At 70.1% G+C, this 20450-nt stretch overlaps 5 protein-coding genes across 7 annotated transcripts in view; 3 read left to right on the top strand and 2 right to left on the bottom strand.

Annotated features, from left to right (window-relative positions):
- Positions 1–20450, top strand: part of CAMTA2 (calmodulin binding transcription activator 2) — a 49502-nt gene that overhangs the window by 4366 nt on the left and 24686 nt on the right. Inside the window, 14 exon segments of the mRNA XM_049792556.1 lie at positions 54–142; positions 144–192; positions 453–577; positions 980–1212; positions 1298–1376; positions 1591–1831; positions 2207–2358; positions 2434–2702; positions 2825–3029; positions 3130–3201; positions 3281–3301; positions 3406–3602; positions 4200–4274; positions 4409–4504. Of these exon segments, the coding sequence (XP_049648513.1) occupies positions 54–142; positions 144–192; positions 453–577; positions 980–1212; positions 1298–1376; positions 1591–1831; positions 2207–2358; positions 2434–2702; positions 2825–3029; positions 3130–3201; positions 3281–3301; positions 3406–3602; positions 4200–4274; positions 4409–4472 (1871 nt within the window). The 3' untranslated portion in view covers positions 4473–4504.
- Positions 5034–7649, top strand: SPAG7 (sperm associated antigen 7). The gene is made up of 7 exons (XM_049792613.1): positions 5034–5181; positions 5804–5871; positions 5982–6070; positions 6389–6473; positions 6793–6882; positions 7198–7354; positions 7512–7649. Exons 1-7 carry the CDS (start codon positions 5091–5093, stop codon positions 7628–7630), a joined length of 699 nt encoding a protein of 232 aa, XP_049648570.1. The 5' UTR covers positions 5034–5090; the 3' UTR covers positions 7631–7649.
- Positions 7714–19398, bottom strand: ENO3 (enolase 3). 3 transcript variants are annotated; one of them, XM_049792602.1, is made up of 13 exons: positions 19230–19394; positions 18223–18316; positions 12393–12479; positions 12116–12211; positions 11580–11638; positions 11405–11474; positions 11175–11308; positions 10285–10507; positions 9619–9816; positions 9079–9280; positions 8505–8613; positions 8350–8408; positions 7849–8067 (listed from the first exon to the last, which is right to left on the bottom strand). In XM_049792602.1, exons 3-13 carry the CDS (start codon positions 12475–12477, stop codon positions 7998–8000), a joined length of 1305 nt encoding a protein of 434 aa, XP_049648559.1. In that variant the 5' UTR covers positions 12478–12479; positions 18223–18316; positions 19230–19394; the 3' UTR covers positions 7849–7997. The 3 variants fall into 3 exon arrangements, with proteins under 3 accessions (XP_049648558.1, XP_049648560.1, XP_049648559.1); XM_049792601.1 differs by lacking the exon at positions 8350–8408 and having other exon boundaries at positions 7714–8067; positions 19230–19398; XM_049792603.1 differs by lacking the exons at positions 8350–8408; positions 18223–18316; positions 19230–19394 and adding an exon at positions 12779–13027 and having other exon boundaries at positions 7714–8067.
- On the top strand, positions 14032–16565 carry PFN1 (profilin 1). The gene is given in 4 exon segments (XM_049792621.1): positions 14032–14318; positions 15684–15758; positions 15760–15877; positions 16317–16565. Coding segments are annotated over 4 exon segments (423 nt in total). The 5' UTR covers positions 14032–14186; the 3' UTR covers positions 16415–16565.
- The window catches only part of TRAPPC1 (trafficking protein particle complex subunit 1), an 8256-nt gene continuing 5718 nt past the window's right edge, over positions 17913–20450 (bottom strand). Inside the window, exons 6-9 of the mRNA XM_049792555.1 lie at positions 19924–20007; positions 19230–19413; positions 18223–18316; positions 17913–17983 (exon numbers count right to left, since the gene is read on the bottom strand). Coding sequence (XP_049648512.1) covers positions 17913–17983; positions 18223–18316; positions 19230–19413; positions 19924–20007 — 433 coding nt within the window. The remainder of the gene's footprint in view (positions 17984–18222; positions 18317–19229; positions 19414–19923; positions 20008–20450) is intronic.

The following is a 20450-nucleotide window of genomic DNA, read 5'->3' as shown; positions in this document are numbered from 1 at the left end:
CCCACCCCCGCACAGTAGCTGATGCCCCCCCGCCTGTTTCCCCCCCCCAAAAGCACACGAGGCAGGTGTGGCTGCCCTGCGCGTGGCCTGCCCCCCCCGGCTCCTCTCGGCTGCTGCCCCATTCGAGTACCGGGCGCGGGGGGGGGGCGACCGGCCCCCCCGGATCCCAGCTGGACTGGTTGTCCCTCGATGGTGAGTGGGGACCCCCCCAAAAGTCACCCCTCCCCCCACGGGGGAGCACCCCCAACGTTGTCCCCACATGACACTTGGGTCCCCTGTATGGGGTGAGGGGGGTTACGGGGACCCCAAAACTGCCCCCCTCTATGACGTGACACCATTTTGGGCCTGGGGGGTGGAGGATCAAGGGCGGTTGACCCTGGTGTCTCGCTGGGGGACGGGGGCTCTCCCAGGCATCGGGGTGTCCCCCCGCTCAACCCCTGCCCCCTCCACAGAGGCCCAGTTCCGTCTGTCCATCCTGGAGAGGCTGGAGCAGCTGGAGACTCGGCTGGGGGCCCTGGCCCCCCCTGTGGTGCCCCCCCCGCCACGGGGAGCCCCCCCGGAGACGCCCCTGGAGCAGGTGAGGGCCCCGCCCAGACTCCTGGGTCTTTCCCCCTGTGTCCGCGGCATCCCTCAGGGTCCCCCCACATCCCTTACAGTCCCCCCCTGTCCCCTGACGTCCCTGATATCCCCCTGTGTCCCTTGAAATCCCCTGGTGTCCCTTGATGTCTCCGCTGTCCCCCAATGTCCCCAGTGTTCCCCCCACTGTCCCCCGGTGTCCCCCATGTCCGTTAAAATCCCCTGGTGTCTTCCCCGTCTCCTGACATCCCCAATATCCCCTGCCATGTCCCCTGCCACCTTCAGTGTCCCCTGACATCCCCCGTGTCCCCTGGAATCCCCTGGTCTCCCTTAATGACCCCAGCGTCCCCTGTCACCCCCCCATCCTCCCCCGTGCTGTCCCCTGACGTCTCCATGGGGACAGGGGCCGGGGTCCTCCTTCGAGGCGCGGGTGGTGGCCGTCTGCGAGGCCATGATGGTGCGGCCAGGCTGGCTGGGGACATCGTCGTCATCGTCGTCGTCGTCGTCATCATCGGGGACCTCGTCGTCATCGGGGACGGCGCTGGCCCACGGGGCCACTTTCCGCGGGATGACGCTGCTGCACCTGGCGGCCGCCCAGGGCTACGCCGGCCTGGTGGAGGCCCTGCGGCGCTGGCGGTGAGCTGGGGACACGCTGGGGATGGGGACGGGGATGGGGACCCTCCTGTGATGCCCCAGGCCGTGTCCCCTCCTGTCCCTGCAGGGCGCTGGCGGCCGACAGCCTGGAGCTGGAGCAGGAGGTCGACCCCCTCAATGTGGACCATTTCTCCTGCACCCCCCTGGTGAGGGAGACAAGGGGACAGGGTGGGGACATCGGGGACGGGTGGAGACAACAGGGACGCTGTGGGGACATGGTGGGGACGGAGGCAACGGTGGGGAGATGGCGTGGTTGAGGAGACGGGGTGCCTGGTGGTGGCAGGGGCAGGGCTGAGGGTACCGGGGGAGGCCTCTTGGGGACAAGGGGACCTCAGTGACGGGGTGCCACCGTGTCCCCAGATGTGGGCGTGCGCCCTGGGTCACCGGGAGGCGGCGGAGCGGCTGTGCCGCTGGGACCGGCGGGCGCTGGCCGTCCCCGACACCCTGGGGAGGCTGCCACTGGGCCTGGCCCGTGCCCGCGGCCACCTGGCCCTTGTCACCCGCCTGGAGGAGCTGCAGCCGCAGCTGTCACCTGCGTCCCCGCGCTGTCACCTCCCGGGCCTGCGCGTCCCCTCCCCACTCTCCGCCAGCCCTGACACAGGTATGGTACCGTCACCGCGTCCCCTCCCTGCTCCCGGTCACCGTCATCCCGGTGTGGTCACTGTCACCATGTCCCCTCCCCGCTCCTGGCCACCGTCACCTTGGTGTGGTTACCGTCACCGCATCCCCTCTGTGTTCTTGGTCACCCTGACACCCATACAGCCACTGCCACCGTGTCCCCATGTCCCCCTAAATTGTCACTGGTTCCCTCCAGCCTGTCCCCAGGTGTCCCCCCATGTCCCCTGTCCCCCCCAACCCTCTTTGTGTCCACGCCCCCCCCAACATGTCCCCTGTCCCCCCTCCAGCCCCCGCATGTCCCCTGGGTGTGTCCCCATCCTCCCCCCAGGACTAAAGCCGCCCCCCTGTCCCCCCCCAGGGCTGAGCACGGCCAGCAGCCTCTCCTCCCCCTCGGGGCTCTCCGAGGGACCGGCCTCTGTCCCCCTGCCTCCCGGCCCCCCCGGCCCCCCCGAGGATGAGAGCTGGGCGCCGCCCCCCCCCAGCCCCCCCGACGCCGACGACGCCCTGCAGGTAACAGTGACCCACCCCCAGGGTTGGGGACACCCCCCTCCCCGAGTGTTCTGGCGTCACCTGTGTGTCCCCCAGGCGGAGGTGGTGACGCTGGCCCAGCAGATCATCGAGGCCACGCCCGAGCGCATCAAGCAGGAGGCGCCGGGGGGGCCCCCGGGGACAGCGGGGGGGCCCCCGGGGACAGCGGGGGGGGCCCCGGGGACAGCGGGGGGGGGGCCCAGCGACGGCGGGGGGGCCGCTGGGGACGCCGGGGACGCCGGGGCTGAGCGCCGCCATGGCCTGGCTGGCCACCTACCTGGAGAGCGTCGACCGCCTCCCCACGCCCCCCCACAGGTGCCTGCCGGGTTTGGGGGAAACCCCATATCCCTGTGTCCGCTGACCCCCACACCCCGCCACAATCCTTGGGGGGGTGGGGTGCACCACCCTGCACCCTGACCCCCCCTTGTGTCATGTGTCCACCCACCAGAGCGGAGGCGCCCTCCCGGGGGTCCCCGGGGGTCCCCGAGCGGCCACCCCCCCCACCCTCGGCAGCCGGCTGGGCCGAGTTCCTCAACGCCTCGGGGGGGGCGCGGGGGGAGAGCGCCGTCGCCCTCCTCACCCTCTCCGACCAGGAGCAGCACGAGCTCTACGAGGCCGCCCGCCTCGTCCAGGGCGCCTTCCGCAAGTACCGGGTGCGTCAGCCCCTGCGCGGGGGCCCCCCCAAGCCCCCCGGGACCCCCTGTGGCGCCGCTGACACCCCCTCCCCAAAATCCCTTCCTTTCCCCCCACCAGGGCCGGAGGCTGAAGGAGCAGCAGGAGATGGCGGCCGCCGTCATCCAGCGCTGCTACCGCAAGTATAAGCAGGTAACGGGGTGTGGGGGGACCCCAAAAACCCCAGGACCCCCCACCCCCCCCGTTAACCCCCCTCTCTCTGCCCCACAAGCTTACCTGGATCGCTCTGAAGGTAACGGGGGTGCCTGGGTCGGGGGGAGGGGGCGGGCTGGGGGCACCCCGTGGCGGCCGGCGTCGCCTGTGGGTGCTGAGGCATGTGTCCCCCCCCCGTGTCAGTTCGCGCTGTACCAGCGGATGACGCAGGCGGCCATCCTGATCCAGAGCAAGTTCCGCAGCTACGCCGAGCAGAAGCGGTTCCAGCGGCGGCGGCGCGCGGCCGTCCTCATCCAGCAGCGCTACCGCAGCCACCGCGAGCACCAGCGCCTGCAGCAGGGCCCCCGCGCCCCCCCCGCCAGCCTGCCCCCGCGCCTCCGGTGGGGACCCGCGGGGTGGGGGACTGGGGGGACTGGGTGCTTGGGGACACTGGGGGGGACTGGGGAACAGTGGGTGATGGGGGACTGGGGACACTGGGTGCTTGGGGATGGGTGACACTTGGTGGTGGGGGACTGGGGACACTGGGTGACACTGGGTGATGGGGGACTGGGGACACGGTGCTTGGGGATGGGTGACACTGGGTGGTGGGGGACTGGGGACACTGGGTGACACTGGGTGCTTGGGGATGGGTGACAGGGAACTGGGGACACTGGGTGACAGTGGGTGACAGGGAACTGGTGACACTGGGTGACAGTGGGTGATGGGGGACTGGGGACACTGAGTGCTTGGGGATGGGTGACACTGGGTGGTGGGGGACTGGTGACAGTGGGTGATGGGGGAGTGGGGACACTGGGTGCTTGGGGACACTGGGTGACACTGGGTGGCGGGGGACTGGGGACACTGGGCGCTTGGGGACAGGGACACGGGGGTGCTGGGGAGGGGTGACACTGGGTGAGGGGGTGCTCGGGGCTGGGGGGCTGTGGGGGTCCTGACCCTCCCCCCCTTTCCCCCCCTTTCCCCCCCTTTCCCCCCTCCAGGGGCACCTTCCTCACCATCAAGCAGGACCAGGCAGCCCGGAAGATCATGCGGTTCCTGCGGCGCTGCCGCCACCGGTGCGGGACACGGGGGGACGGGGGGACATGGAGAAGGGGGTCTGGGGGGAGCGGGGACAGGTGACACTGCCGGGGGGGGGGCCGCGGGGGACCCCACGGAACTTGACACCCCCCCCTTGTGTGTGTGTCCCCAGGATGGAGGAGCTGAAGCAGAGCAAGGAGGGGGACAGTTTACAGAAGCGGGGCCTGGCCTCATGACCCCCCCACGGGGGACCCAGGCGTCCGGGGGGGGGCTCCCCTCCCCCCCCCCCTACGGGGGACCCAGGCATCCGGGGCAGACCCTCCCCCCAATCCCCCCCAACCCCCACGGACTTCGCCTTATCTCCGGTGCCAAGTGCGCCCCCCCCAGACCCCCCCCGCACCCGGCCGCCTGGGTCCTCCCTGGGGGAGTCGGGGGGTGGGGGGGGGCAGAGCCACCCCACGGCCCTCCCCCCGCTCCTGTACCCTCCCCCTGGCCCCCCTCCCTGCATGCCCCCCCCCCCCCCCCCCCCCGCGCGGGCCCTTTGTACAAAGTTCCATTAAAAAAGAGGAAGCGGGAGTTCAAAAAGCGAGGTGTGTGTGCGGCGGGGGGGTGGGCACACGGGGGGGGTGGACACGCGTGGGGGGCGCGGCCCTGCCCCTTTAAGCGAGCAGTCACCGCCGAGAGGAACGCGCGCCCCTCTTAAGGGCAGGCCCCGCCCCTTTGAGGCCAGACTCCGCCTCTGTCGCCCGCCCCGCTCTGAGCTGCGCCCCGCCCCTTTCGGCCAGGCCACGCCTTCCCCCGCGGCGCGGTGACGCAACGACGCGGGGGCGTGGCGCGCGGCGGCTCCCCCCAAGATGGCGGAGCTGGATCTCCTCGGTTCCATCCTCAGCTCCATGGAGCGGCCGCCCGCTGCCGCCGACGGGGAGGCGCGGCGCCGGGCGAGGGGTCAGCGGGGCCGGGGGTCGCGGGGGGACCCGGGGGGCACTGGTGGTGGGTACCGGGGAGGGGGCGGGAACTAACGGGAGCGGAGGGGGGGGGGGGGGGGGCGGTGGCGGCGCGTCCCGGCCCCTTCTCCCCGGGACCCTCCCGTCACGCTTGACCACGCCCCTGGGGGTATGGCCATGCCCACCTTCGGAGAGCGCGCTGTGGCGCGGCGGGCTCCGCCCCCAGATCACCTTGATAGACACCCTGGGGCGCTGCTGGCCACGCCTCTAGACTGGTTGACCACGCCCCCGCTGTCCTGAGAGACACCTGGCGCTCCTGCTGGCCACGGCCACACGTGCGCGGCCACGCCCCCAGCTCTTTAGGAAGAGATCCCTGATGTGCTGCTGGCCCCGCCCCCGATCCCTGGTCACGCCCATAGCCCTTCTATGGGTATCTAGAGGTGCTGCTGGCCCCGCCCCTATCTACCCGGCCCCCGCCCCCAAACGCCTTGATAGAAGCCCCGGGGTTGCAGCTGTCCCCCCCCCCCCCCCCGCCGGCCCTTGGCCCCGCCCCCTTCACCCCCACCCCAAGGGGGGGGCAGCAGGGGGGACCCAGGGGTCCTGACCCCCCCCTGTCCCCCCAGAACAAGCCGCTCGGGTGAAGAAGCTGCAGGAGCAGGAGAAGCGACAGAAGGTCGAGTTCAGGAAGAGGGTGAGTTGGAGGGGGAGAGGGTGCATCCCCAGACCCCTGGGTCCCCCTCTGGACACCTGGGTGTTACCCCCTGACACTGGGTCCCCCCCTGATGCCTGGGTCCCCCCCAGATGGAGCAGGAGGTGTCCCAGTTCATCCAGGCCAGTGGGGAGCCGCGACGCCGCTTCCAGCCCATGAACAAGATCGAGAGGAGCATTCTGTGAGGGGGACACGTGGGGGGTACTGGAGATACTGGGAGGGGGCGCTGGAGACCCAGGGAGGGGGGCACTAGAGGCACTGGGGGGGGCACTGGGAATATTGAGGGGCAGTGGAGATACTGGGGGGGGGACACGGGGGACACTGGCTGGGGATGTTGGGGATACTGGGAGTACAGGAGAGGAGCTCCCCGGGGTGGCAGCTCCACCATGGGGAAGTTGGGGACCCTCACAGGGCGGTGAGGGCCCCCCTGAGGACATTCGGGGCAGCCCCAGGGAACAGTGGGGGGGGGGTGTCCCCATGACACTGATCCCCCTTCCAGGCATGACGTGGCGGAGGTGGCCGGGCTGACGTCCTTCTCCTTTGGGGACGACGAGGACAGTCGCTACGTCATGGTCTTCAAGAAGGTGGGAGACAGTGATGGGGGGGACACATGGGTGGGGGGGGACGACAGGGGACCCCAGGGGATGGGGGGGGACACGGGTTGGGGACGGGGGACAGGGGGGGAGCAACAGGGAGGGGATCTCGGGGGACGAGGAGGGGATGCGGGAAAATGGGGGGACACTGGGGGGGGTGATGGGGAGGGGACTCGGTGGGGGTGGGGTGGGGCCCTCAGTGTGCCGGGAGGGGGAGGGGCCGCCTCTGTCCCAAGCAGGGGTGGGGTGCGGGTTGGGGAGGGGATCTGGGGGGACGCCGGTGTCCGGGCGGGAGCTGACGCTTGCGCAGGAGTTCGCGCCGTCGGACGAGGAGCTGGAGGCCTACCGGCGGGGGGAGGAGTGGGACCCCGCCCGGGCGGGGGAGCGGCGCCGCCTCCGGGTAGGTGGGGATTAATGGGGGTGGGGCTGGGGAGGCGGGGCTTGGCCAGGGTGGGGCTGCTAGGGTGGGGCTCAGCTGGGGTGGGACTCGAGGGGGAGCTGACACGGGCAGGGGGTGGGGGTCAGTTGGGGTGTGGTTTGTGTAGGTGTGTCCCCAGTGGGTTGAGCGGGGTGTGGCCCTGAGCGTGGCCCATCATAGGGTAGGGTGGGTTTAGGAGTGGGTGGGGCTGTCTGCAAAGGGGGCGTGGTTTGTGGAAGGAGGGTGGAGCTGGATGGGGTTTGTGGGCGTGGCTTGTCGGTGACACTCTGCCCCCAGGAGCTGGCGGCCCAGCAGGAGGAGGCGGAGCTTGAGCGCGGCCCCGCCCCTCCCGGCCCCCCCAACGATTACAAGGACAAATACCGGCACCTGATTGGCTCCGACGCCGCCAAAGCCGCCGCCCGCACCATGGAGGCCAACAAGGCTTATGGCTGTGGTGAGCCCGCACACCTGGGTCCTTTTTTTGGGGGGGGGGGGAGGATTTCCCTGGGGACACCCCCACCTGGTGGGGTTGGGGGGGGTGGTCCTGGGTGCTCCCGGACGCCGGGGTCCCCCCTCACCCCGCCTTCCCCGTGTCGTGTGTGTTCCCCCAGTGCCGGTGGCCAACAAGCGGGACACGCGCTCCATCGAGGAGGCCATGAACGAGATCCGGGCCAAGAAGCGGCTGCGGCAGGCGGAGGACGAAGGGGGGGCCGGGGGGACCTCGGCATAAGGGGTGGGGGGGGCTGCACCCCCCAGGGGGGTATTTAACAAAGAGGGGGTCACAGACATCCGAGGGAGGCTCATAAAGCGCCTCAGCTCCCATCTGTGTCACTGTGTCTGTTCTAGGGGGGTCACGTGGCGGGGACACACAGACACCCCCCCCCGTACCCTGGTCCTGTCATCGTGCCCCCCCCCCCCTCCCCCACTAAAAAAATAACGAATCGGGGCTTGTTGTGCTCCGGAGCGTTTATTGGGGAGATTTCTAGATGTGCCCCCCCGCGGGGCAGATGTGGTGGCCCCTGGGGAGAACTTGGTGGCTCCCAGAGCGGATGTGGTGGCCCTGGGGGGGGTCACGGCAGCCCCCTTCGGTCCCGGTCCTACTTGGCCTTGGGGTTCCTGAACTTGCGCCCGGCGAATTTGGCCTTGTCCCCCAGTGCCTCCTCGATCCTGGGGGGACACACACGGGGTCAGTGGGGGCACGTGGGGTCAGTGAGGGTGACCTGGGGGGGCCCAGGGCTGGGGACAGCCCCCGGGAGGGCCCCAGAGGGGATGTGGGGGGTTGGGGGGACAAAGCACGAGGACAAGGACAGTCCCCAGGGGCTGGGGACGGGCTTGGGGACCCCCCACATCCCCTTGGGGGGACACAAGGGAGGGGGAGAAATGGGGACACACGCACAGGGATGTCTGGGAACATGGAGGGGGGGACACGGACATTTGGGGACCCCTCACCTCATCAGCTGATTGTACTTGGCCAAGCGCTCGGAGCGACACGGGGCGCCCGTCTTGATCTGGGGGGACAGAGGGGATGTCGGGGGGGGGGGGGGCTGACGAGGGGAGGGGGTGGTGACAGTGACGGGGGGGGGGGGCAGTGACGAGGGACCCACCTGGCCGGTGCAGAGCCCCACGACGAGGTCGGCGATGAAGGTGTCCTCGGTCTCGCCGGAGCGGTGGCTCACCATCACCCCCCAGCCGTGGCTCTGAGCCAGCTTGCACCTGGGGGGGGCACAAATCGGGGTGTGGGGGGGGAGGACACGGGGAGGTGGGCTCGCACGAGGGTCGGGCGCAGGGAGCCCCCGCGCGAGGGGATCTCTTGCACGAGGGCTTCGCCCAAAGGGGCTTTGCACGAGGGTTTTTGCACAAGTGCTTTTCACAGGGGGTGTTGCACAAGGACCACGTCCAAGGGAAATATTGCACAAGGGCTTTTCACAAGGGCATCTCTTGCACAAGGGCCTCACGCAAAGGGGCTTTCCACACTGGGTCCTTGCACAAGGGGCCGTGTGTGAGGGTCTCGCGTGAGGGTTTTGCACAAGGGCTTTGCACGAGGGAAGTCTTGCACGAGGGGATTTTCCCGTGGTGCCCAGCACACAGGCCTTCGCACGAGGAGCCTGGCAGCGGGGGCTTTCCAGAAGGGGCTTCTGTTTTTTTCGCACGAGGGTTTCGCTGTGCACGAGGACTCACGCCTGGATGGACTCGGTGACGGAGCCGATCTGGTTGACCTTCAGCAGGAGGCAGTTGCAGGCGCGGAGCTCGGCCGCGCGCTGGATGCGCCGGGGGTTGGTGACCGTCAGGTCGTCCCCCACCACCTGGATGTCCACCTGCGCCAGGAACCGCTGCCACCCCTCCCAGTCGTCCTGGTCGAAGGGGTCCTCGATCGACACCACTGCGGGAGTGGCGGTTCCCAGTATAGACCAGTAGGGACCGGCCACCTCCCGGTTGCGGGATAGGGCCGCCTCCCGCCCTGCGGCTGTCCCCCCGCCCCGTGCGCAGCCCGATATGTGCCACTGGAGAACCGCCACCTGCCTTCTTCCCAGTCCTTCCCAGTCCCTCCCAGTGTCCTCCCAGTCCCTCCCAGTGTCCCCCCAGTCTCTCCCAGTGCCCCCCAACCCCAGTTTGGAGGCCGTTTCTCCTCCCCTATCCCCATGCCCAACCCCATACGAGCACCAGAGACCTCCCACTTTCCCTCCAGTCCCTCCCAGTGCCCCCCCAGTCCCCCCTCACCGGGGTAGTTCTTGATGAAGCTCTGGTAGAGCTGCCCCAGCTGCTCGCCGGTGATGAGGCGCTTGGGGTCGGGGGGGGATTTGAAGTCGAGGTCGTAGCGTCCCTCGCGGCAGAACTCGGAGGCCGCCACGTCCATCCCGATGACCACCTTGTCAGGGTACCCGGCCTGGCCGATGGCCGCCTTCAACAGCTCCAGCGCTACGGGGCGCCCTCTCCGTGTCAGAGGGGGGGGTGGGGGGGGCGGGGGCAGGGACCCCCAGGCGGCCGGGTCCCCCATCCCGCCCAAACCCTCCTCCCCCCCCCCCCCCCCATGAACCACGATAGCCAACCCAAGATGTCCCATCCACGAAGACCTCGACGTTGACCCACGTCAACCCTCCTGTTGGCCAAGCGGACCCAGGCGTTCGGGTGTGCCCCCCCCCCCCGCCCCCCCCATCCCCCTCCCCCACCCGGAGGACCCAGGCATCCGGGGCTCCTGCCCTTTCCCGCCCCTCCCCCGCTGCCCCCGTAGCCTTTCTCCGGTTACGGCCACGGTGACTAATTCTGGATTTGACCCCGAAACCCAACCCCGGGGGGGAAAGGGGGGAGGTGTGCAGCTATAAATAGCTTCGAGCCCCCGACCCAAGGTGGGGGGGATGGGTGGGCGAGGATCCGGGCGCCGGCTACCTTCGTTGTTCTCCAAGATGTTGGGGGCGAAGCCGCCCTCGTCGCCCACGTTGGTGGCATCTTTGCCGTACTTGGCCTTGATGACGCCCTTGAGGCTGTGGTAGACCTCGGCGCCGATGCGCATCGCCTCCCGGAAGGAGGTGGCGCCCACCGGCAGCACCATGAACTCCTGCATGGCCAACTTGTTGCCGGCGTGGGAACCGCCATTGATCACGTTGAAGGCCTGGCGGGCGATGAGGCACCCGGGCGTTCAGGGAGTTCTCCCATCGCCCGTGGTCCTCCCCAGGACCCAGCGACCCTCCCAACACTCAGCCGCACCCCCAAGACCCCATGAACCCCCAAAGACTCAACCGCCCAAGACCCAACAACCCCTCAAAGACGCAACGATGCCTCCCAGGATCCAACTGCGTTCCCCAGAACCCAACAGACAACACCCCCCCAAAACCTCGGTGGGATCCCCCAAAGACCCCCCCCCAAAGACCGAATAACGCCCCCCAACCCAACCATGCTCCCCAAAACTCAACAACACCCCAAAAACCTTGGTGGGAACACCCAACCCCCCCTGAAAGACCCCATAACACCCCCCAAACCCAACCAAGGTCCCCAAAACCCAACTGACACCCCAAAAACCCTCAGTGGGATCCCCCAAAGACCCAATAACCCCCCTAAACCCAGCCAATGCTCCCTAAAACCCAAAGCCACCCCCAAAACCTTAGTGGAACCCACAACACCTCCCCCCCCCCAAAAAACCCAATACCCCCCCCCCCCAAACCCAACCGGGCTCCCCAAAACCCAACAATGTTCCCCAAAAGCCAACAACCCACCTGCCCCCCCCAAATCCCACAACCCCCCCCACCCCCACGGGGGGACCCCGGCATCCGGGCGGGTACCGGCACGGGCAGGATGAGGTCAGAGTTGCCGGCAAGGTCGGCGATGTGCCGGTAGAGCGGGACGCCCTTTTCGGCCGCGCCGGCTTTGCAGACGGCCAGCGACACCCCCAGGATGGCGTTCGCCCCGAACTTGGCTGTGGGGGGAAAGAGGTGGGGGAGGGGTGAGGCGAGGGGGAGCCGGCCATCTGGGGGGGGGAGGGTCACAGGGGGGGAGGGGGAGAGTAGCTCACATTTGTTCTCGGTGCCGTCCATTTCGATCATGAGCTTGTCGATCTTCTCCTGCTCCACCACGCTGATTTTCTGGGGAGGGGGGGTGGTGTGGGTCAGGGGCTGGGGGTCAGACCCCCAACCAACCCCAACCGCCCCCCAACCACCCCCCCCAACCGCCCCCAGGACCAGACGCACCTTCTCCAGCAGAGCTGGGCCGATGGTCTTGTTGATGTGCTCTACGGCCTTCAGCACACCTGGGGGACGGGGGGGGTCAGGGGGCACGACCTCCGACCCCGGGGGTGTCACACATACCCCCCCCGCGCCAATGGAGGGACATTGGGTGGGGTGGGAGGGGGCTTGGGGGCGTTCTTGGGTCTTGGGGGGGGTCCCAGTTGGGTCTTGAGAGACCCAGTTGGGTCATTTGGGGGGGGTCATTGTGTCTTGGGGGACCCAGTTGGGTCACGGGGGGGGGCATCGTGGGATCTGGGGGGACCTGGTTGAGTCCCGGGGGTCTTGGGGGATGTGGTCGGGTCATTTGGGGGGGGTCACTGGGGACCCGGTTGGGTCCCAGGGGGTCTTGGTGGACCCTGTTGAGTCACTGGGGGGGGGTTCATTGGATCTTGGGGGACCCAGTTAGGGTCTGCGGGCTCTTGGGGACTTGGTTGGGGTCTTTGGTTGGGTTGGGGGGGCCCTGGCCGTGCCCAGCCCCACCCCCCAGGTCCGTCCCCCACCTTTGCCCAGGTACCGGCTCTTGTCACCATCCCGGAGCTCCAGGGCCTCGTGGATCCCGGTGGAGGCACCGCTGGGGACGGCCGCCCGGAACCGTCCTGGGGGGGGTCAGGGGACCGTCACCCCCGCGCCCTCATGTCCCCATGACCCCCTCCCCGCGTCCTCGACACCCCCCCACCCCCCCGCAACCCCAAGGTCCCCCCGCGTCCCCAGCGTGTCCCCCCACATCCCCCGAGGTCCCCGGCCGCCGATGTCCCCCCCGGCCCCCCCCTTACGCACCCTTGGCGGTGTGAAGGTCGACCTCCACCGTGGGATTCCCCCGGGAATCCAGGATCTCCCTGGCCACGATCTTCTGGATGGACATGGCTGTGGGGAGGGGGGCGGGGGGGTCAATCGTGGGGGACGACACCCGGGGGTCGGGGTCAGCCTGACCCGGCCCCAGACCCCCCCCCGCCCCAACGCCCCACAAAGGACCCAAGTGTCGGGGGGGGACGGACCCAAGGCTCCGGGTCACCCTGACCCGACCCCAGACCCCCCCCATCCCAGGGGTGCCCCCCCTCTCCCCTAGACACCCCCCCCCGCCTCCGTCGCCCCCCCAAGGGACCCCCAGGTGTCCGGGGGGGGGACACACAGGGACCCCCCCAGCCGTCTGGGGTCTCGCTCACTGGGTGCTGGCTCTGTCTGGGGCCGTGTCCCCCCGGGGGGGTCCCCGGGGCCTATTTATACCCACCCCCCGCCCCCCCGGGACTATTTTTAGCCCCCCCAAAGGTCTCGAGGAAAGGACACGGTAACACGAGGCTCCCCCCCCCCCCCCCCCCCATGCCTGGGTCCCTTTTTTGGGAATGGGGGTGGGTGTCACCAGGACACCGGGGTCCCTTTTTTTTGGGGGGGGACCCGGATATCTGAGTCCCTTTTTTGGGGGGGCTGTCACCCCACGGAGCCCACAGGGGATGGGGGGGGGGCTGTGTCCCTGCAGGGCCGGGGGGGGGATGGGATGGGTCCTGTGGGCCCCGTGGGGCCGGGGGGGGGAGGGGCAGCGGCTCTGACCACTTCCCGGGGAAGTTCTCACCGGGGGGGGGGGGGCGGGGCCCGGACGCCGGGGCCCCCCCAAGAGCTCCTGGGTGCCCCCCCCGGCCCCCCCCCAGCCTGGGATCCCCCCTCCCCAACTCCTGGGTGTCCGTCGTGTCGTCCGTCCCCCCCACCCCCCCCCCCAAAACTGCCGGTCCTTCCCCGCCACCCCTCCCCAAAAGCGACCCGCGGGGCCCCTCCCCCCCCCCCGCGGGGCAGGAAGTGAAACCGCCGCCCCTCCCCCTCCCCCCTCCCCCCCCCCCGGAAAATCCCGCCCCGCCGGCGCGGGAGAGCGCGCGACAAGGGGGGGCGATTGCACGGGGGGGGGGGGGGGGGTGGGGGTGTACAAGGGGGGGTTTGCAGGGGGGGGGGGTCGCATTGCACAAGGGGCTTGTTGCACGGGGGGGGCTCCTTGCACGAGGCCTTTGCACGGGGAGGGGGCGGGGGGATGTCCTCCCGTGCACCCGGTCCCGGTGACCCCCCCAGCCCCACTCTGACCCCCCCTCCCCCCGCAAGACCCCCAGCTCCCCCCCCCATGTTGGGGGTGCACGTGGGTCCCATTGCACGGGGAGGGGGGGAAGGGGAGGGGGCACAGCCGCACTTGGCGGGGGGGGGTGTCACGAGAACGGGAGAAGGGTCGCGATAACGGGGGGAGGGGGTGTGTCACGATAACGGGGGGGGGGGGGGTCGCCCGCCCCCCCATTGCTGTAGGCGGTGGCCCCCCGCGCCCCGCGCCGTCCGCCGGTGGGCGTCGCCCCGGTGAAGCCCCGCCCCTTCGCCCGGCGTGCCCCCGCCCCTTCCCGGACCACGCCCCCCCCGGCCCCTATGAAAGCCGCCGCGCCGCGCGGCCGCCCGGCCCGTCCCGCCGCTCGGCTGCCGGCCGCACCGCGCAGGCGCAAGAGCCCTTCCAGCAGAGGCCCCGCCCCCTGCTGCCGCGGCGCGAGGCCCCGCCCGCCCCCTCCCTGGCCGAGGCTCCGCCCCCTCCCTCCCTTTCCCGCCGCCGCCATGAGCGGGTGGGCGCCGTACGTGGAGACGCTGCTGGCGGACGGGACCTGCCAAGACGCCGCTATCGTCGGCTATCGCGATACCCCCGCCGTCTGGGCGGCCGCCCCCGGCAAGACCTTCGCTAATATCACGGTAGGAAGGGCGGAATCGCGACAGGGAGAGAGGAGAGGGGAGGGGAAGGGGGGGAAGGGAAGGCGTTTCCCGCCCGTTTCCCTCGGAGGGGAGGGGGCGGGGGCGGGGCCTGACCCGCCCCCCCCCCGCCGCGCCCCCCCCCCCCCCCACCCGCGACGGGCACCGAGGAGGGACAAAAAAGGCAGAAAAACGCGGAGGCTGCCAGCGTGGCCCGGCCTCCCCCCGCTCCCCCCCACTTGAGAGAGCCGGGGGGGGCACTCCGGGGTCCGGAACCCCCCTTCCCCGCCTCCCCCCTGGATTTTGGGGGGAACTCAGGCGTGGGGGACGCCCAGGACAAGGCGGGGGGGCTGAGGCATCTGGCTGCTCCCCCTCCCCCAATAAACTTGGGGGGGGGACGACGCCCAGGGGTTCGGGAGGGAACGACTCAGGCGCCCGGCTGGCCCCCCCGTGCCCCCCTTCCCCCCCCGCAGAATTTTGGGGAGGGGACCCAGGAGTTCCAAGCTCGCTGCCCCACGTGGTTCCACGACACCCCCCCATTTAATGGGGTCTCCTGGATAGAAAAAAAGAGAGAGAGGGGGGGCTTTAAAAAAAAAAATGCGCGGAATGTGGCTACTTCCCCGTGGGGGAGGGGCGTCCGGGGCTTCCTGTGGGGGAGGGGCGGCGCGCGCACCCCCTCCCCCCCCGTCCCCGGATGTGTGGGTACCCCCGCGGAAATGGGGGGGGCGGAAGTTGGGGGGGGGGGGGAAGGTCTCCGAATGGCCGTTATGGGGCGGGGGGGGGGGGGGTGTCACACCCCGGTGTCCGGGTCTTTAATTGGAGGGGTCACACCCCGATCGGCTGAGCGCCTTTTGGGGGGCACGGGGGTCCCCAAACGCCTGGGTGCCCGGGGGGGGACGACACCCTGGGGGGTGTATGCGGACACGTGGGTGCCTTGGGGTGGGGTGGGGGGGTGGGGGTCCCAAATGTCTGGGTCCCTTATGGGGGGGGGGGTGTCGCAGCCTGCACACCTGGGTGCCTTACAGGGGGGGGTCACGTCCCCGATGCCGGGTGCCTTATGGGGGGGGGGGGGGGCACCCTGAATGTCTGGGTCCCTCGTGGGGGGTGGGGGTGGGGGTCACGGGGGTGTCCAAACACCTGGGTCCCCGGGGGGGGGGGGGGGGGGGGGGTCACGCCCTGGATGCCCGGGTCCTTTGGGGGCACAGTGTGCGTCACCCCGAACAAGGGGGGTCCCGAACACCGGGGTCCCCCCTGGGGGGCGTCAGCCCGAGCACCAGCGTCCCGGGGACGCCCGGGTGCCCCGCGGGGGTGGCGGGCTGGGGGGGGGCCCGGCAGGGGCCCCCTGACCTCCCTCGCCCCCCGCCCCAGGCGGCGGAGGTGAACGCGCTGGTGGGGAAGGAGCGGGGGCCGCTGCTGGTGAACGGGCTGACGCTGGGGGGGGCTGCGCTGCTCCGTCATCCGCGACTCGCTGCTGGTGGAGGGCGAGCACAGCATGGACCTGCGCACCAAGAGCGCCGCCGGGGCCCCCACCTTCAACATCACCGCCACCATCACCAACAAGAGTGAGCGCCGCGCCCCCCGCGTCCCCCCCTGCCTCAACCTCTGTGGCACCCTGCATCTCCCCCAGCACCCTGCCCACCCCCCCGGCACCACTTCCCCCCCCGCAGTCCCCCATGGCTCCCTATACACCCCACAGCACCCCGTGGAACCCCCCCCTCAGCCCCCTGTGTCCCAGCACACCCCCCCCCCCACCCTCGGGTCACACCCCATCACCCCTGACCCACTTCCTGTCACCCCTCCCCCCTCCAAAGTGTCCCCAAATCCCTCCCCCCCTCCAAAGTGTCCCCAAATTCCCCCCCCCCCTCCAAATCCCCCCCCCTCCCCATCTTGGGGACAGGGAATGCCACTCCCCCACCCCTGGGTGCTGACCCCCTCTCCCGGTGTGTAAGTGGGGGTCACCCCCCACCCCTCTCCCGCTGACCCCCCCCCTCCCCCCCGCAGCGATAGTGCTGGTGATGGGGAAGGAGGGCGTCCACGGCGGCTGCGTCAACAAGAAATGCTACGAGATGGCCAATCACCTGCGGCGCTCCCAGTACTGAGGGGACCCCCCCCGGGACCACCGGGACCCTCCAGGGACCACCGGGACCCCCCAGGGACCAGCAGGATTTCCAGGACCCCTACACCCCCAGCCCCCTTGCCCCCACCTCCCCCCCCCCGCTGCCGGCAGCAATAAAAGACGCCTCGTGGGGAATATCGCTGTGAATGTGTGGGGCCGCGTGGGGCCGGGACGCAGACGCGTGGGGCCGGGCTCCACCCTCTGTGTGTGTTTGTGGGGTGGGGGAGCGTCCCCGGTCACCCGGGTCCAAGGGTGCTGCACCACACCCCAGGGGTCATAGTCCACTGTGGGGCAGGAGTGAAGCCACGTCATTTCCCCCCCCCCCAAACCCCACAGGAGCCGAACTTGGGGGGAAGGGCCTTTATTGGGGGACACGTTTGGGGGGGTGGGGGGGAGGCATCCCCACAGGCTGCGGCTGTGGCAGTGTGGGTCAGCCGGGGGTCCGCACAGCGGCTGTGGTACGCTACAGGGTGGAAAGAAGTGGGGGGACTAAAAGGGGGGCAGGGGGGAACTTGGGAGGCTGGGGGGGGGGTGTCTCACGGTGGACACAGGGCAGGACATGCAGACATGCTGTGGCTGGGAACACAGGTGTGAGATGGGGGGGGTTGGGGGGGGAAACGCAGGGCAGGGACGTGCATGTGTCTGGATGGGTTGTGGGGCACAGGGGGTGATGTGGGGCAGGGACCCAGGCACGTGGGAAGGATGTGGGGAGATGTGGGGCAGGGAACTGAGAAGTTGGGGTGGGTCACGGAAGGACGTGGGGCAGGGACCCAGGCGTCTGGGGGGGGTGTGTGTGTGTGTGTGATGTGGGGCAGGGAGCCAGGGGTCTTGGTGGGGTGAGGGGTGATGTGGGGCAGAGCCCCCAGCACCCAGGTGACAACATGGGGCAGCGGCCCAGGTCTCCGGGCAGGTTGTGGGGCAGAAAGGGGGGATGTGAGGCAGGGACCCGGGCGGGGCGGAAGCGGCTCCGGCGCCGTCGAGGCCTTATAAGGGCAGCGACGGCGGCTCCGGCGCTTCCTCCCCCCCTCCCGCCCCCCCCGCACTGACTCATTGGGGGGGGGGGGGGGCCGGACGCCGGGGTTCCACACGGGGGGGAGGGGAGGGGCCTGGACGCGCCCCACGGCGGGAACCGGGTGTCCGGGTTGCGGTGGCCGTTAGGCCGTGGGGCGGAAGGAGGCCACCCTCATCCATGTATGGGGGGGACCTGGGTGTTCGGGCCCCCTAACTGCCCCCCCCCATGTGGGTCACTATGGGGTGTACGTGGGGTAGGGGATGGGGAAGCCAGTGCAGTGAGGCAGCTACAGTGCAGCTGTGGGGCTGCCGTGGGGGTGGTTGAGCTGTGTGGGGCAGTTATAGGGCAGCTGTGGTTGCAGGGGGCAGGCTCGAGGGCTGGGGGTGGCGGTGAAGCTCGTTGAACCCTACGGGCATGATGTGGGGCTGCTATAGGGCAGCTATGGGGCAACCATGGCCAGTGGGGCAGGTTAGAGGGTGGTGGTGGTAGGTGTGGGGGTGGCACGGGGCTGCTGGGGCACATTGGAGGGCAGTGGGGCAGCTATAGGGTGAGGGATGGCTATGGGGCAGCTGTGGAGCAGCCACAGGGGGTGGCTGTGGGAAATCTGTGGGGCAGGTTAAGGGGTGGATGTGGAGCGGCCACGGCCAGTGGGGCAGGTTGGAGGGCAGTGGGGCGGCTATGGGGCTGGCCAGCCCGTATGGGAGCGGCATGGCTGTGCTGCGGGGCAGCTGTGGGGCAGCTATGGGACAGCTGTGGGGTGACCATGGGGCAGAACATACCTTTCCCGTAGGGAACGTTCTGCGGCTGCTCCTGCCAGAGTACGGCTGAGGGTCCGGGCAGCCACTGAGCCGTGGCACCATCACCTGGGGCGCCCTGTCACAGTGTCACAGTGTCACCCGGTCACCAGGTCACAGTGTCACCCCATCACCCTCTCACCCATGTTACCCCATCACCTGTGGCACCCCATCACCCCGCCACCAGGTCACCTGGTCACGGTGTCACCCCATCACCCGGTCATGGTGTCGCAGTGTCACCCGGTCACCCGTGGTACTGCACACCAGGTCACCCCGTCGCTCGTGGCACCCCGTCACGGTGTCAGCGTCACCCGTGGCACAGCATCATCCCGCCACCCACAGTGCCACGCGCATCACCCATGGGCGCCAGGTGCTGCATCACCTTGTCACCTGCGGGACAGTGACACCCTGTCACCCCCCACCCCCCCTTGTCACCCCCCAGCACCTCAGGGTGGGGTGGGGGACACACACCCCATTTTAGGACACCCCCCCAAAACCCTCAGAGACCCTCCACCCCCCCCCCCCCAAGACCCCCAAAAACCAGGGGAGGGGCTGCAGGGGACCCCGGTATCCGTGGGGACACCCCAATATGGGGGGTGGGTGGTCTGGGGGGAGTCATGGTGTTTGGTGGTGGGGGGCACCTACCAGCAGCCCCTGGGAGGGAAGGGGGGGGCCCCGAAAAGAGCCGGGACATCGGCAAACTCCAGGGAGGTGTTGGGGTCCAGTACCTGCCCAGTAACCTCCAGCCAGGACCAGTCACTGGTACTTGGTGGGGGGGGGGGGTCCCAGTGATCCCAGTGCCGACTGATGCACCCCAAAATACTTCCCAGTACTCCCCAGTACCTCTCAGTATAACCACAGTGCCTCCCAGCGCTTCCCAGTACACCCACGGTGCCTCCCAGTATCTCCCAGTGCTCCCAGTATCCCCAGGACACCCCTGCATGCCTCCCAGTACCTCCCAGCCTTCCCCAATACCCCCCTCCGGCGCTCACCGCTCGGATATGGGCCTGGACAGGCAACAGAACGGCGCTGAGCACCAGCGGCGGCTCCGGCACCCGGCGGCATCGCGGGACGGGGACGGGGACCCTCCGGCCAGGCCAGGGCCTCGTCCCCTCCCGCCGCCGTCGCCTCCTCTCAGAACCGGCGGCCTCGCAAGATGGCGGCGCCCGGTAGGCTCTCGCGAGAGAAGGACAAGACCTCCCTAAAGCCCGCCCACTCCCTAACCAATCCCTGCCAAACATCCTTCCCGCCGAAACACCTCTAGCCAATGAGAGGCGGGAGGGCGGGGAGATGCGCTCAGCGGGGCCCCGCCTCCTTCCCTTAGGCCGCGCCCCCCGGCACCTCCCTATTGGATCAAGCTACGCCTCCAGCGCGGGGCTACGCTCCCCTCTTAGCCCACGCCCCCCCCCCCGATCAGACCACGCCCCCTCCGGCTCAGCCACGCCTCCCGGCTAGACCGCGCCTTCCCACCCTCAACGCGGGGCCACGCCCCCAGCGAGACGACGCCCCGCCCTCCAGGCGAGACCGCTCCCCCTCCTTTGCACGGCCACGCCTCCCGCCGGCCCCGCGCAGCCGCGTCGCGCATGCGCACACCTTCCCCCCCCCTCCCCGAGTCACCTTGGGGCGCCGCCGGCTCCGGACCCCCCCCGGGTCCTTGTGCCCCCCCCCCCCCCCCCGCCCCGGTACCGGGTCCCGGCCGCGATGGCGGCGACACCGGCGGCCGAGAGGCCCAAGACCTCCCCGAAGTCGGTCAAGTTTCTCTTCGGCGGCCTGGCCGGGTGAGAGCCCCCCCCCCGGAGCGGGACAACCCACCCGAAAAAAAAACAAAACCGGGACCCCCCCCCCGAGACCCTTCAGACCCCCCCCGGGGCCCCTCAACCCCCCCCCCGAGCCTTCGTCAGCCCCCCCGAAGCCCCGACCCCCCCCCATCCATATCTCCCCCGACCCCCCCATGCCCCCCCACCCCCTTCAGCCCCCCCAGTGTCCGCCAGATCTCTTCAGCCCCCCCCGCCAAATCCCCCCCAACCCCCCCACCTCTCCAAAACCCCCCTCAGCCCCCCCCATGCCCCCCCCAAACCCTTCAGCCCCCCAAATGCCCCCCCAGTGCCCCCAGCCCCCCTTGGGCCCCTCTAAATCCCCCTTCAGCCCCTCCCAGAACCCTTTCAGCCCCCCCAAAACCCCTTTGGGGCCCCTCCAAGCCCCCCCCCCCATGC

The sequence above is a fragment of the Accipiter gentilis genome, chromosome 35 (assembly GCF_929443795.1).
Source record: "Accipiter gentilis chromosome 35, bAccGen1.1, whole genome shotgun sequence".
In the NCBI taxonomy this organism is placed as follows: Eukaryota; Metazoa; Chordata; class Aves; order Accipitriformes; family Accipitridae; genus Astur; species Astur gentilis.
This window is presented reverse-complemented; position numbering and strand designations above follow the sequence as displayed.

What these genes read in the sequence shown, in the direction of transcription:
- SPAG7 (XM_049792613.1), top strand. Translation starts at nt 5,091, where the DNA reads ATGGCGGAGCTGGATCTCCTCGGTTCCATCCTCAGCTCCATGGAGCGG. An exon ending in AAGATCGAGAGGAGCATTCT is followed by an intron (nt 6,071 to 6,388) that starts GTGAGGGGGACA and finishes TCCCCCTTCCAG; the next exon opens with GCATGACGTGGCGGAGGTGG. An exon ending in CAACAAGGCTTATGGCTGTG is followed by an intron (nt 7,355 to 7,511) that starts GTGAGCCCGCAC and finishes GTGTTCCCCCAG; the next exon opens with TGCCGGTGGCCAACAAGCGG.
- ENO3 (XM_049792601.1), bottom strand. Translation starts at nt 12,477, where the DNA reads ATGTCCATCCAGAAGATCGTGGCCAGGGAGATCCTGGATTCCCGGGGG. An exon ending in ACCTCATCCTGCCCGTGCCG is followed by an intron (nt 10,508 to 11,174) that starts GTACCCGCCCGG and finishes ATCGCCCGCCAG; the next exon opens with GCCTTCAACGTGATCAATGG. An exon ending in CTTCATCAAGAACTACCCCG is followed by an intron (nt 9,281 to 9,618) that starts GTGAGGGGGGAC and finishes CCACTCCCGCAG; the next exon opens with TGGTGTCGATCGAGGACCCC.